At 41.2% G+C, this 16,347-nt stretch overlaps 1 protein-coding gene across 1 annotated transcript in view; it reads right to left on the minus strand.

Moving 5' to 3' along the window:
* The window catches only part of TTC12 (tetratricopeptide repeat domain 12), a gene marked incomplete at its 5' end in the record, with an annotated part of 180,982 nt that overhangs the window by 75,428 nt on the left and 89,207 nt on the right, over window positions 1-16,347 (minus strand). Inside the window, 2 exons of the mRNA XM_082273683.1 lie at window positions 2,459-2,519; window positions 13,461-13,532. Coding sequence (XP_082129809.1) covers window positions 2,459-2,519; window positions 13,461-13,532 — 133 coding nt within the window. The remainder of the gene's footprint in view (window positions 1-2,458; window positions 2,520-13,460; window positions 13,533-16,347) is intronic.

Genomic DNA, 16,347 nt, shown 5'->3' on the forward strand with positions numbered 1-16,347 from the left:
GTGACAGATTGCAGTGTTCAGCATAGCTGAACATGCGATCTGTCCTTGTGTCACTCAGTCACCTCCCCCCACACACGTCAGTAAGCACCAGGCATACATTAACCCCTCCCTCTCCAATAAAATTAACCCCTTCCCTGCCAGTGTCATTTTTACAGTAACAGTGCATATTTATAGCACTGATTACTATAGAAATGTCACTGGTACCCCCAAAAGTGTCAAAAATGTCAGTCAAGGGTCCGATCTGTCCGCCGCAATGTCGCAGTCCCGCAAAAAAAATCGCAGATCGCCGCCATTACGCCAAAAAACACCAAAAATGACAGAAATCTTTCCCTTAGTTAGTAAACGCAATAACTTTTGCGCAAACCAAACAAAATGCGCTTATTGTGATTTTTTTTTACCAAACATAGGAAGCAGAAAACAAATTGGCCAAAAATTGTAAAAAATTTTGATTTTTACATTTTTTGGGGGGGAATTTCATATAAAAAAATTTTAAAAATATTGTTATTTTTTCAAAATAAACGCTCTTTTTTTGTTTATAGCACAAAAAGTAAAAATCGCACAGGTGATCAAATACCACCAAAAGAAAGCTCTGTTTGTGGGAAAAAAAGGACGTAAATTTTGTTTGGGTACAGCGTCGCACGACCACGCAATTGTCAGTTAAAGTCGCACAGCGCCGAATCGCAAAAAGTGGCCTGGACGTAAGACAGCAAAATCCTCCGGTGGTAAAGTGGTTAAAACATCAGTAAATCATTGCTCATTAAAAAAATTAAATTTTTTACAAACTTATTTTTCATTGATACATGCCCTCCAGGGCAGTACCCGGACCCCATACACTATGTATGCCAAATTACTTGCATATAAGCCTTCAAAATGGGCACTTTTAATTTTTCAGTTTGGGTTTGGGGTTCGTTATTAATTTCCGAATGTTCTGGGTGTTTTAATGTTCTGGTGCAAATCTAAAAGGGGGTCGTTCGGCCCATCCCTAGTTACCTAGTTATTTAGAGTCACAGAGGAGATCTTTTAGTGCTAGAAGTTTTGCTTTTGCTTAGATGTTTATGGCGATACCCCACATGTGTGGTGCCAAAACATTTATATATGTGGGCATGACCCATGTGTTCACTACTGCGCGGGAGCACACGGGGACCGGGGTGTTTAAAAAAAAAAATATGTATTTTATTACATTTTTTTCATTTTTGTACTGTCCCTTTACAAAGAATTGTGTTGATCACTTTTATTGCTATTGCAAGGAATGTAAACATCCCTTGCAATACCAAAGCAGCATGATAGGTCCTCTTTATGGAGAGATCTGGGGGTCTAAAAGACCCCAGGTATCTCCTCTACCCTTTAAAGCAGAAGATCAAAAGAAAATATATATATTTTTTGCTTTCAGAAAAAAATAAATCTATTAACATGCAAAAATCTGGAATATTGCTGCACTCCTTGGTACCTTTTTTAAGCATTAAAATCACATTACAGGTATGACAGGAACATAAAGTTAGTGCTTCCTCAAACCAGTATGCTACTGAATCCAGTTCACAATATGTGAGAGTCAGTCCCTCACCAAGAGCGGTTTACTTTGGCTATACTGATCTGAAAACAAACAATCCATGTTTACACTGCTTGAGAACTGGAAGTGACATCATAACATCACTCCGATCCTCCAAGGGCATAGAAATGAGTGGCGGCCAACTTGCCATTGCTTATCTTTCTAACAAGCCACCATCGGTGTCGGATGGAGTCCTGGGCTCACCGATCAGTAATGTAAGCCCAGGAAGTGGCGGGGAGGTGGAGACACACCCCTCCTGTGGCTTCTAAAAGTGATCCCGCTGCAGGATCACTTTTATCTGAAAGTTCGGCATCTGAGGGAAAACAAAAATACTGGGGTTATTGCAACTAGCTGTAGCCATAACTCTGGTATTTATTGTCAAACAAATGACATATTTTCCCAGTTAGGCGGTCAGCTATTGGTTTAAGGTAAAAACATTTTTAGGTGCAGCCCCCCTCCCCTGGAGTCTGTATGTTATGGGGTCCTTCCTGATGGCACAGTGGTAGCAGGGTATTTAAAGACTGTTTTCAAATACAGATTATCCACACTTTTCACAGACTAGTGCACCCAGTAAACTAGAAATAGGCCACTTAGCAGTTTAGCAAGTGGTCAGTGTGCATTTGGTCCAAAAGGAAGGCTACCCCCTTTGATGTTACAGAGGGTGGTTATGGGCTGAAATTCCCACCTGCCTCCACCCAGGACATAATTAGCCTAATAAGGAAGTAATATATGTTTTTTAAGTTTCTATCCTAATCAGAAAGTATATTACTTCCGTATTAGGGCAGTGATGTTGTGCAGGGGTGTACCTATTTGCAGAAAATGGTTGGGATCAGCCAATAAGACATCTATATGGCCCAAGTGTTACCCAATGGCACCCTACACCCTTTAGTACAACAGATAATTAATATATACCTTTCACAAGTTTCATTTTGCTGGAGTCGATATCTACGATCTTCTGATACCAAGTTCTTGCCTAAGAAAAAGGAATAAAAAGGTAAAGATTGTATCCCATATTTATGCTTTTGGTCCTTTTATTAGTATATTTATTGAGTAGCATTCTCTCTAAATGCACTGATTTATAAAAAATCTTCTGCTTAAAACAGATGGTGGTTGGTTTGCTAAAGGCAAATAGACTGTGCGAGGGCATTTGCTCCAGAGCTTAGTAAATGAGGTGAAGCTTCACTTTGAAAACAATACCCAATCGCATGCAAGGGAAAAAAAAAACAGCATATTTTCTTGCACATGATTGGATGATGGAACGTAGTTCCTTTTCATTTACTAAGCTTTGGAGCAAATGCCCTTTCAAAGCGCACAGTCTACTTGCCTTTAGTAAGTCTAGCCCCATGATATTTGCAGGTCTCAATTAATTCAGGTGTCTGCTTGTACTGTTGCGTCAGTCCAAAAGCCCCCCCCCCCCCCCCCCACATGTAAAGACATAATTCCATACACTGCACTGATGAGGTTTACCTAGCCTGAAACAGCTATATGCAGTTAAGAACAAGTTTCTCTATAATATTTGGATGTACCTGTATCATAAACCAAGGGTTCTGGATTTGCTGGTTGTTGCAAAGGCATAAAGGAATAATTTGTATAGCTCTGACCAGTGGCAGAACTACAAGGATCGCAAGAGCCGCATTTGTGACCTGGCCCTTGAGTTCCGCCACTGTAAGGGGGGGGGCATAAGCCTGGATTGTAGCTTCAGGGTTTCTGGCTGCAGTTATGAGCAGAGAGTTTCTATTAACTACTTAAAGACCGGAAGGATTTGCCCTCTTAATGACCAGGCCCTATTTTGCGATTCGGCACTGTGTTATTTTAAGGGACAATTGCGCGGTCGTGCGACACTGTACCCAAATAAAATTGACGTCCTTTTTTTCCCCACAAATAAAGCGTTCTTTTGGTGGTATTTGATCACCTGTGCAATTTTTATTTTTTGCGCTATGAACAAAAAAAGAGCGTCAATTTTGAAAACAAAAACAATATTTTTCACATTCTGCTATACGACTTTCTCAAAAAATAAAAAAATTGCAATAAGCGTATTTTGATTGGTTTGTGCAAAAGTTATCGTGTCTACTAACTACGGGTAAGATTTATGTCATTTTTATTGTTTTTTATTATTTTTTACTAGTAATGGGGGCGATCTGCGATTTTTTGCAGGACTGCGACATTGCGCCGGACAGATCGGACCCCTAAGGACCCCTAACTGACATTTTTGACACTTTTGGGGGTGCGAATGACATTACTACAGTAATCAGTGCTAAAAATATGCAATGTTACTGTAATAATGACACTGACAGGGAAGAGGTTAACAGTATAGGTGATCAAGGGGTTAAATGTGACCCTAGGAGAGTGATTCTAACTGTGGGGGGGGGGGGATCGTGGCTTCTGAGATGACCATAGAGACATGTGATCCTATATAGCAGGATCACATGAACTCTGTGATCATTTCAGGGAGAAGGACGGTCGGCTGTGTTTACAACAGCCGATTGTCCTTTCTTTCTCTGCGGGGAGCGATCGTGGGTGTCAAGCGGCAATCTGAGCCGCCTGACCTGTGCAACAGCTTCCCCACTGCCGAGTGGGGGCAGGAGCACGCTCGCCCCCTAACTTCCCGCACACGATCGACATAGACCTACATCGGTTTGCGCAGGAGAGCCACCCTGCCGCAGTAAAAAGGTGGCGGGTGGTCGGGTACTGGTTAAACTCTCTCTCTCACACTGCACAGAGCCAGCACTGACAGTGCCCCCCCCTTGCACAGACAGGGTAGGAGAGAGAGAGCTGGATCTGTTCCTCCCCCTCCCACCCCTCTCCTCCTGTGTGTGTGTGTGGCCCCACCTATATTCCAATCCCCAGCAGCACTGTGCTCACAAAAAGAATAAGTGGGTGGGAAAACCCAGCAGCCTGCAACTATCTAGTGGAGGAAATGTGCAGTCAGCCCGAGCCTCCATGTATGGTAAGTGAAGAGCCCCCTCCCTCCCTTCTCTTGCCAGCCTCTGAGCACACTAATGTTAGGGAGAGCTCTGTGGACTGGAATGTAAAGGGGGACTCTGATGTAAGTTAGGGCTTTGGTGAGCAGAGACTCCCTTACATCAGGATTCTCAGAAAAACCCTTACATCAGAGTTCCCCTTTACATTACAGTCCACAGAGCTCCCCCTTAGGGCCCTTTCACTCTGCCAAGTGGATCCACCTGCTCCGAGGGGGATCTATCTGTTAAAGAGGAAGTAAACCCTCCTCTGACACTTATACCTATAGGTAAGCCTATGATAAGGCTTACCTATAGGTACTGTAAATATCTCCTAAACGTGTACCGTTTAGGAGATATTTACCTTTCATGCAGCCAGTGACATCACTGGCAAATGCGCTTTGAAGGAACGGCTGCTGGTGCCGTTCCTTCAGAGTCCTGTGCCGTGACCATCGGCTCCCACACGCGTGCGCGGGAGTGGCGTCACCGTGGCTCCGGCCAATCAGATGGCCCGATGCCGCGATCCCGGAAGACGGGCGACTGGACATGTCGCCCGTCAAAGAGGTAAGCGGACTGCACGGCGGGGGCTTGTTCTAAGGTAAATATTGCATAATGAGCTAGTATGCGATGCATACTAGCTCATTATGTGTTTCTCTTTCAGGTCGAACAAAAAAAAAAAAGTGCGTATGAGTTTACAACCTCTTTAAGCAGGTGGATGACAGGTCTGTGTCCGTTCCGCTTGTGCAGAGCAGACATGGACCTGGACCCAGCAGACTGTTCTCTATGGGGAGGTCGGATGAAAACGGTCTAGCTGTCCATTTACTGCAGACTGTCATCTGATACAAAACCAACAGGCGGATGGGGAACAGATCCCCATCCGTATGTTTTCAGCGAACTGGATCAGATGCAGACGGGTATAAATGGACACATGTTTGTTTACATCTGCCTCCCAAAAAAGAACAACAGGTGGTCCGATTGGTCCGCCCGTGTGAAAGGGCCCTTACAGTGCAAGTGGAAATTCTGCAGACTCTGAAGTAACAGGGGCTATGGGAACCCTAAATAACCACTTCTGGACCAGAAGGTTTTTCCCCTTAATGACCAGACCATTTTTTGCGATTCGGCACTGCGTTACTTTTACTGACAGTTGCGCAGTTGTGCCACACTGTACCCTAAAAAAATGTATGTCCTTTTTTTCCCACAAATAGAACTTTCTTTTGGTGGTATTTGATCACCGCTGCAATTTTTATTTTTTGCTCTATAAACAAAAAAAAGCGACAATTATGAAAAAATATATATATTTTTTTATTTTCTGATATATAACATCCCCCCCCCCCCCCCCAAAAAAAAAAATCTATTTTTTTTCATCATTTTAGGCCAATATGTATTCTGCTACATATTTATAAAATCCTAATAAGTGTATATTGATTGGTTTGCACATAAGTTATCACATCTACAAACAAGGGGAAAGATTTGTCATTTTTATTTTACTTTTTTTACTAGTAATGGTGGCGATCAGCGATTTTTAGCGGGACTGCGACATTGCGGCAGACAGATCGGATACCTAAATGACACTTTTGACACTTTTGGGGGGACCAGTGACATTACTACAGTAATCAGTGCTATAAATATGCACTGTTACTGTACTAATGACACTGGCAGGGAAGAGGTTAACACCAGGGGTAATCAGAGGGTTAAATGTGTCCCTAGTGGGTGCTTTCTAACTGTGTGGGGGATGTACTTATGGAATGAACACAGGGACCTGTGTTCATAAACGGGTGGAACTCAGGATCCCTGTGTTCATTGCTGACAGAACAGCGGTCTGCCGTGTTTACAATTGCAGACCGCCGTTCTGTCTCCACGGTCCCACGAAGCGACATACAGTTACGTTGTTCCCTGGGACAGAGCCGACCTGCCACAGTATATGTACTGCTGGCGGTTGGTAAGTGGTTAAAAGGGGAATGCTGGGAACAAAAATGTAGGTGGGGGCTCTGGTTACCAGGAACCCCCTTATATCAGAGTTACCCTTTACCCCAGAGTCTGCAGTGTTTCCCCTTACAGTGTTTTCGCTGTTCTTCCTTAAATCAAAATCTCCAGTTCTCTCTTATACAGTGTAAGGGAACTCTGTGAGTTTAGATATAAAGGGAGACTCTCTGGATTCAGATGTAAATGGAAAACTCTGCGCATTCAGATGTAGAGCTGAACTCTGGATTCAGATGTAAAGAAGGAACTCTGTGAACTCTGATGTAAGGGGGCACTCTTGTGATTAAATATTTACAACTAGAATTGTTATTTAATCACAAAATATAAAAATATAGTTTATACTAAAAAAATAAAAAAGAATTCCTGTGCGTCGCTAAAGTCTTCAGGTTTGGCTTGAAGAAAAGATGGTAATCCTACCTAAGACTGCAGGAAGGGGTCCCGCTGCAGGACCATAATAAAGGGACCATAATAGAAAGACTCCAGAATCAGTAGGAAGGGCCCCAGGACTCGAGGTCATGGGGGCTCCTCATGGTTTCTTGCAGTGGGGCCCTGAAGGTTCTATTTACTCCTCTGTCTCTGACCACTGTCCTGAAATGGTGAATAAACTCCTTGTTGTTTTCATCTGTGATGTATCATTGTATCATGTTTGTTTTAAAAAAAGCTTTACTAAGTTATAGTCATCATTAGTCATGAGTAAGTCTACGCATTTCATGGGTAACTATGCATGACTATTATCATGGGGGGGGGATGGTTTTGAACCTTCTCGTATATAAAACTGTCTAGATCAAAGGATTTTAATGTTGAAACATGGTGAATTTTAATAAGAATTGTAATAAAAACTTTTATTTTTATATATATATATATACTGTATGTACTTCCTATTGATTTAATGACTTCATGAGGTCCCTTGTATCCACTGGTTGTATAAACCTGGTGTTGATTTGCTAAATTCAAAAAGATTGTTCACTTTGCAAGGGGAATTTATATTAGCTTAGTTACGGTGGAAAAAAAATCACTTTGCAAAGAATATCCAATCACATGCAAAGCAAAAAAAAAAAAAAAATGATAAAACAATATTTTTGCTTGCACATAATTGGATGATAGAAGTCAGCAGAGATTTGCCTCATTCACTAAGCTAAGGAAAAATTCCCTTGCAAAGTAAATACCCTTTGCTAAAACAACCCTAGTGAGTCAAATGACAAGAGACTGCAGGATTTGAGGTAACAGAGGATTGTCAAAGGATTATCAAACCAGAAGAGTGAGATCAAGGAGGAAAAACATGCAAAAATTGTATTTTGATATTAGTGGCCCTTTGCTGCTGTGGGCTCCTGACTCATGGGGTGTAAATGGAGTACTGAAAGACTAGCTGTCTACAACCAGCTGCAGTCTCTGATTATTGTATTCTGACAGTGCTGGATCCAGCTGTCAGAATACATTGCCCCAGCGAGGGGTATTTTTCCATCCACATTGTTTGTGCCTGGCTGGTTGAATACAAAAAAAAGAACAAAAAAAAAAAAAAAACCAACCATCTATGGCCAGCTTTACTCTTGTGCCTATTGAACTGGACACTCATTTTTAGACTCCCTACAAAGCTGCTTCAGCAGTATCATGAAGCCAAGACTATAAAAATGGAAATTGTTAGTACAAAGTCCATCTCACTATTATCCTTCTACTATCTGTATATCAAAAAGTGCTGCCAGTGCTGAAGCTTTCCTGAATGACTGGTGTGGGGAAATCAATTACAGGACTTGCTAGAGAGTAGTGTTTTAAGTGAATGTCCTTCACTGATATGACTACAATGCAGCAAACTACTGAGCATAAATTAAAATGTATATCATCTTCATTATGATATGCAATTTAAAAATAGTTTTAAAATGCTTTTTTTTACTAAGCAAAAATTAAATACTGCATGTGAATATTTCATATTTATCACTACTGACCAGCAGGTGAGAACTCTATACATGTGCTATGCAGCTGAAGGTTATTCTCACAGCTGCTGTTCTAAAACAGATCTGATTGACTCCTGTCATAGGTGGAACCATCTTAATTAGTCTAATACAGACATCTGTAGGAAGCGCTGGGCATTCTTATTGGACAGTTCAGCATCCTCTACATAAGCATAATGGATGCATCGTGTATTAAAAAATATGTATTTTTTTTTTAAACAAATGTTAAAAACTGTTTATGAATAACTGTAATAATGAGACCATAAAAACTGTTTTCATTTGATAACAATAAAACATAAGAAAATGAAAAAAAAATAGTTTTAACATTTAATTTAAAGAATTAGAAGCTGCATTTAGAAGCTACTCTTTGAAAAAAAACTATGAATAGGATGTTTTAATCAAAAGTTCATTTTGTAATTCCTCTTTCCCCACTCAAATAAAAAGAACTGTGATTACAGAGTTAGAAAGGCTTCATTAAATATGCATTGCCTTGTAATGCCAACCAAGTGTTCTGTAGTGATAATTCATCCTCAAAGTTTCACTTTGATATTGTTGTAGAAGATTGTGTTTGAGTTAGGCTACGAATAATATATAACAGTTCTAAATCATATTAATCACTTCATATGTACAGAAGAATATAATTTTCTTTGAATAGTAATTAGATGTGAAGTACTGAAAATTGATAGAAAATTGAAATTCAAAGAAATGTAGGTAATTTTCCCTTTAAAGGGGATTTTAGCCAGGAAGTACACACACACACACACACACACACACACACACGGCCGCTGATAGGGGGGGACCACCAGCCCTCTTGTAGGGGATCCGAGCACACAGGGGGGCCCACACAGAGAGGGGGTTTAGTGATGGACAACAAATACAGAAATCTTCCTCCAGCACCTGAATCTGATCTGTCCCTCTCCCTGCTATCAGCTTTTATCTGTTGAGAAAGAGACAGTTGTCCCTCACTAATCCCCCTCCCTTGTGTGGGCCCCCCTCCCAGCACTTATCTCTGCTCAGGAGTTTACTTGTAAATTGTAACTTTGTTTCTCTCTCTCTCTGTCTCTCTGAGCTCCAACTGCTCAGCCTGTATACTTTTTTATTTAACATAGTTTTTTTTTTAGATTTAGCAGGAATTATGCGAAGTATGTTATATGTGTGTCTGCTAATAGTGATTTTGTTGTAATTTTATCTAAATATATCTTTAATATTTTCTTGGGGGGGTAGTCTGTACGGGGCCCCGCAATTTCTAACAGCAGCCCTGCACACACACACACACACACACACACACTATGGTATATCTACTGTATAATATATGGAGAGAGAGCACATGAAGGCAGATCACACAAAACTCAACTGGCGGGCATTTATTGGGAGACTTGTGTGTACAGGAGACATTGTGCTGGGACACACCACAAATAAGCAGTTCACGGAGTAGCAAAGAGCACAAAATATAGTTTACAGTAACAGCTCATAGGGTAGCAATGGGCACAGCACGGATAAACAGTTCAGGGGGTAGCAATGGGCACAGCACAGATAAACAGTTCAGGGGGAAGCAATGGGCACAGCACGGAAAAACAGTTCAGGGGGTAGCAATGGGCACAGCACAGATAAACAGTTCGGGGGTAGCAATGGGCACAGCACAGATAAACAGTTCGGGGGGTAGCGATGGGCACAGCACGGAAAAACAGTTCAGGGAGTAGCAATGGGCACAGCACAGATAAACAGTTCTGGGGGTAGCAATGGGCACAGCACAGATAAACAGTTCAGGTGGTAGCAATGGGCACAGCACAGATAAACAGTTCCTGGACTAGTAATGGGCAAAGCACAGAAACAATTTCTGGACCAGTAATGGGCAAAGTACGGATAAACAATTTCTGGACTAGTAATGGGCAGAGCACAGATTAACAGTTCCTGGTCTAGTAATGGGCAGAGCATGGATAAACAGTTCCTGGAGTAGCAATGGACACAGCACAGATAAATAGTCCTCAGAGTAGCAATTGGCACCACATGGATACACAGTTCATGGAGTAGCAATGAGAACAGCACCTGAGAACAGTTCCCAGGTAGCTATATGGCACAGAAAAGGGAGATGATCTTTAGAGCAATAGCAAGGGGTAGCAGTCCATGGAGTATGAATAGGGTACATAAAAAGGGAAACAGTTCACAGAGCAATAATAAGCACAGCCAGGGGAAAGTGTCCTCAGAATGGTAACAGCAGGGCAAATAAGGGCATAAGAGTTTGAAGACTCACGCTGCTGAAATCTGACTGTCCTGAGTAGTGGATATGGTGGTCTTGTCATCAGGGGATTAAGACAGGACACTCCAAGGGGGACTCTGGGCACACAGCAGGGAGAACATGCAGGACTCTCCTAGGGGGACTCTGTGCACACAACAGTCCTGGGTCCTCACAGGTTCTGGCAAGCAAGTGCTTTTCACAGAAAATGATCTACAAAGTGGGAAAAGGGGGGGATCCAGTGTCTGGAGAGCAGAAAAGACAATACGGAACTATATGCCCCAGCAGTTCCAGGGTGCAGAAAGTAGCACACCGTCCATACCGATTCATCAGACTCAGCAGTTCTAAGTACCTTCTAGCTTTCTTCTAGTGAGGTATGCAGCCATCAGCGCCTCCCTGGATCCATCATAGAAGTCAACTCTGAAAAGTCTGACACTTTCTGCCAGCATAGGGAAATTAAATTGTATTTTGAATTCAGCTAAGACTAGCACACAACATACCGGTTCTGGCACAGCTAGTCCTGTCCAGCCACAATACACCATGCTGTCTGTGCCTCCTGGTGAGACCAACCTAGCCTCCCACCCCCTGCGGGGCACTGGAACTCATAGTAATTTGGCAGACAAGCTGACTGTTTTACATAGTTACATAGTTTGCGAGGTTAAAAAAAGACATCAGTCAATCCAGTTCAACCTATGATGTGCTTGTGTTTGCTGTTAACCGTACATTGTATACCCCTGTATGTTGTGGTCTCTAAGGTGCCCATCTAATAGTTTTTTGAAACTATTGATGCTCCCTGCTGATACGACTGCTTGTGGAAGAGAATTCCACATCCTTACTGCTCTGACAGTGAAGAACCCCTTACGTATTTTAAGGTTAAAACGTTTTTCCTCTAGTTTTAGTGAGTGGCCACGTGTCTTATTGTATTCCCTTTCTCTGAAAAGTTTGTTCCTTATGCTAGGGTCGCCAGTACAGTATTTGTACATTGATATCATATCCCCCCTCAATCGTCTCTTCTCCAGAGATAATAAGTTCAGTGCTTGTAGTCTTTCCTCATAGCCGATGTTCTCCATTCCCCAAATTATTTTTTTTGCCCTTCTCTGGACTCTTTTCAGTTCCAGCACATCCTTCCTGAGGACCGGTGCCCAGAACTGGACAGCATACTCCAGATGTGGCCGGACCAGAATCTTGTAGAGTGGGAGAATAATCTCTTTATTTCTGGAGTGAATCCCCTTTTTTCATGCTAGTATTCTGTTGGCTTTGCTTGCAGCGGCTTGGCATTGCATGCCACTGCCAAGCCTGTTGTCTACCAGTGCCCCCAGGTTCTTTTCCATCCTAGACTCACCCAGAGGTTTCCCCCCCAGTGAGTAGCTTGCTTTCATGTTTCTGACGTCCAAGTGCATTACTTTACATTTTTCAACATTAAACCTCATCTGCCATGTAGATGCCCACCCCATTATTCTGTTCAGATCTGCTTGCAAGATTTCCACATCCTGCATAGAAGATATTGGCATGCTTAGTTTAGTATCATCCGCAAATACTGAGATTGTACTAGATATCCCCTCCTCTAGATCATTTATGAATAAATTAAACAGGATTGGCCCCAGGACAGATCCTTGGGGGACCCCACTTTCGACACTCACCCAATCCGAGTACTCCCCATTAATCACCACCCTCTGGACTCTCCCCTGGAGCCAGTTCTCTATCCAGGTACTCACCCTATGGTCCATACCTACCTTCCTCAGTTTGTACAGTAAGCGTTTGTGGGGAACGGTGTCAAAGGCACACTGTTGATTTAAATAAAACAACACAAAAATATATATTTCTCATATATATATATATATATATATATATATATATATATACATACATATACATACACACACACACACACACATTATATTACCAAAAGTATTGGGACCCCTGCCTTTACACGTACATAAAGTATAATGACATCCCAGTCTTAGTCCGTAGGGTTCAATATTGAGTTGGCCCACCCTTTGCAGTTATAACAGCTTCAACTCTTCTGAGAAGGCTGTCCAGAAGGTTTTGGAGTGTGTCTATTGGAATGTTTGACCATTCTTCCAGAAGCGCATTTGTGAAGTCAGGCACTGATGTGAAAGAGAAGGCCTGGCTCTCAGTCTCCACTCAAATTCATCCCAAAGGTGTACTATCGGGTTTAGGTCAGAACTGCATGCAGGGCAGTCAAGTTCCTCCACCCCAAACTCACTCGTCAATGTCTTTATGGACCTTGCTTTGGAGGTTCCCTGCTAATGCATTTCGCCCTCCCACTGGGCATCTTCAGAGAATTTGTGAGTGTAAAATTTATAGACTTTTAACTTTTTTTTCCTAATAAAACCGAACTACACTATACAGATTTCTTCATTCCCTTTTCATAACAAACAATCTTGTCAACCTGCCACCCCACCTTATGGAGGGAAATGGAGAAGTTGGAGAAATAACATTGTCTGAGAATTCATCCTTTCTGACAGGCGAATTTAACTCATAAGTTGGTGAGTGAGGGCACAAGAGGAGAGCACGCACTTTATTGCACACAGATGAATTGCAGCACCGTTTGCACTTGGAAGAAAGCACTATTTTCACTTTATCAAGAGAACTTTAATATTATCACACATTTGGACTTGATGGAATTTATTTATATATATGATTTATAGGATTGTTGATTTATGAATTGTATGACAGGGGACAAGTGCTGAGATTTACACATAGAAAACTATTAACATAGCTTACATTTTTTCTGACAGGTAGACTTTAAACAGCTTTATTTCAGTATGACTTACCTCCTCAAATTTTTTAAGTCCAAGAAAGGCTTTTGCCATATGATAATAGGCCTTTAGGCACTTTCCATCACACTGAAATATAAATGTAACAGACAGATTTTTTTTAACTTGTCTTATATAACATATTGATTGTGCACAACAAAGAACACACTACAACACCATCACAACAGCTTAAAAGAGATAGATAAAAATCTGCATGTATTTCTGCTAAAACATGGAATAAGAAAAGAATAGCAGAACATGGATTATAATTTCCATATAAAACGATTAGCATGCGTGAAGCTGTGCAGTTGTACAAGAAACCCCACTATACGTTTTATTTTTTGTCAATGTAAGTGTATGTATTTATTTCTCACAGTGAAAAATAATAATGCTTGGAGAAGGATTATCAACAGAAAGTTCTAAAAACAGTCCATGGACAGATGATGGTCTCCTAACACAGCCAATGTCTGCCCCTAATAGATGATCTTGTGTGTGTGTGTGGGGGGGTGTAATCCTTTGGATTTAGGGAATCTTGTCTGGTTTGTTCAAAGATGTTCAGGCAATGGGAAGTCTTGACCCCATTCATTCTTTCCCCTTCTTCATAATCCTTTCTGCCCTCTCATTTCATTTAGATATGCATGATTAGGAAGCCAAGTCTACATGTTCCTGGAATGGCAAATGTTGGATATGTTTATGATAGTTTGAATAGTGCCAGCACCATAAAACCATCCTCGTATGGTTTTGGTCACCTTCACTCAGTCAGAACCCTGGGCTAATGCTGTTATACCCATTAGAAGATATGAAAATCTGGTTAGCTAAGTTCATACATCCCTGCCACACTGCATAACAAGGATGGAGATACATCTTTCTCTATTTAATGTAAAGATCATAGCAGTATCATGACTCTGTCCCATGGATTGGACAATAAGGAATCTACAGAATGCTGATGAGGACATCTCTTTCAAAGATTTTTATTAAGAGATATCAATACAGGTAACAACTGCAAAACGAAACATTTCGATTTTTGTAAAGGGGGTAACAAACTTTGTGCACCGCTTAACAAAGCATTACATGGTAAAATAACATCTTCAGTAAAACAAGGCATTACAGGTACCAAGGCTCCAAGGAAGAGGAGGCAACCGGCCTAGATAAAGAACCAAAACTTCGGGGGAGATTCGCCCAGTCCCGAGGCAACCCCAATGGGATCAGAAGCTGTTACCCAGGGAACTGGAAGAAGCCCCACAGCGCAAATTATTCAACAGGTATCCAAGGAGCCTAAGCAAAATAATACTGTCTTATAATGAGTGGAAAGCAGCTTGAGCAATTAATAAAACTACAAAGGCAAAGGGCATAACCCGAAAGCAGACTGCTTTCACCTAAATGGAGTGGAGAACATCAGTATTGGGTATACCCCTAACGAGCCCTGAACTGAAAGATAACTGAACCCAAAGGAAACCCCTAAAAGCAATCTGGATGAAGATGTATAAGGATGAGGACATCTCTATGTTCTCTCCTCCTGTAGGCATTATTGCGAATGCCTACAGTACATAGATCTATAGATCAAAGAGGAATGGTGGGAAATGTAGTTAACGTAGTGAACAAATTAATGTAGTGTAAAAATGTAGAAGAGCCTGACTGGTACACTCTGCTGACTCCTACTCTGCCAACCACTTCCAATCTATGGGTTATTACAGAAAGATGATATGCAGACACAGATGAGGTACTTTTAACATGACTTTAAAACACATTTAGTGATATTTTCACAAACGCATAAATAGTCAATCATTAAAAATGAAGGGTCATCACAGTCTGCCATAGCTTATCAGATATATTATAATCTTTTTTTATTTTTAGAAGTTATTATTTTAGAACATTTTTTGGTAAACACATTAATTAAAAAAAGTAGTTTATTATAGATATTATTTACTTCTTTACAAAACGAATAGAAAATGTTCACTTAGCAAAGTGACTGTTCACTTAGTTTAGTGAATAAGCTGAAGCTGTATTTGCATGAAATATTAATTTATGTGCAGGGAAATTACAATTCAGGATTTTTCTTTGTACATGGTTGGTTGATTAAATAGAACACTGCTTGTGTTGTTTACTCGCTAAGAGAAAATGATCAACCAACCTGCATGTATCCCCAGGTCATATTTCAGAAGCTGATATTATCGCGCAAACATCTAATAGATAAGGCAGAAGATAATTAGCCAAGAGGGGTCAGAAAAAAATGCTTTATAACTGTTCCTTTCTTGAAAAAAGATACTAAAAATGTGAGTTTGTAACAGTATCATCTGCTTCTCATTTATATCTACAGTATATGATAAACTGAGTTTTAAGATATTTTACAATGTAAAAAATGTGAATAAAAAGTGGAGATTAAGGGCCTGATTCATAGTACGGCGAATTGGCGTTTCGGCGTGATTTTGCGAAGCGGCGATTATTTAAGTCTGAAATTGGCATTCAAAGAACGGCGGGCGGAAAATAGCGCCTAGTGTGAGATTCATTAAGATGCAATATGGTCAGAGCGCGACTTAAAACCACGCCAGCTAAAAGCTCGACTAAAGTTTAGCCAAATTTTCCCCTGTACCCCCAAAAATCCCAAATCACTGTGGAAGGTGTGGAAGTCAATTTGGAGATGACTTGCGTTTAAAAAATCTCAAAAACTGACTTAGAAAGAGAGATATCTGCGAAAGTGTGGAAAGGTTAAACAGCTCCTCCAGCCGCGAGCTGCGAACTCGCGAATGTGCGCATGCGCAACGTCAAATTGGCTCAAAAAATTTCGCCAGCGCGATTTTGGGTCAATTTTTTTTTGAATACCGCTTGCAAATCCGCTGTCTCGCCCATAGAAAATGGCAAAAACCGGCGGAATTGGAAAAACATGCACACTTCCAACAAGGGATCC

This window comes from Pelophylax lessonae, assembly GCF_965119305.1.
Source record: "Pelophylax lessonae genome assembly, chromosome: 12".
In the NCBI taxonomy this organism is placed as follows: Eukaryota; Metazoa; Chordata; class Amphibia; order Anura; family Ranidae; genus Pelophylax; species Pelophylax lessonae.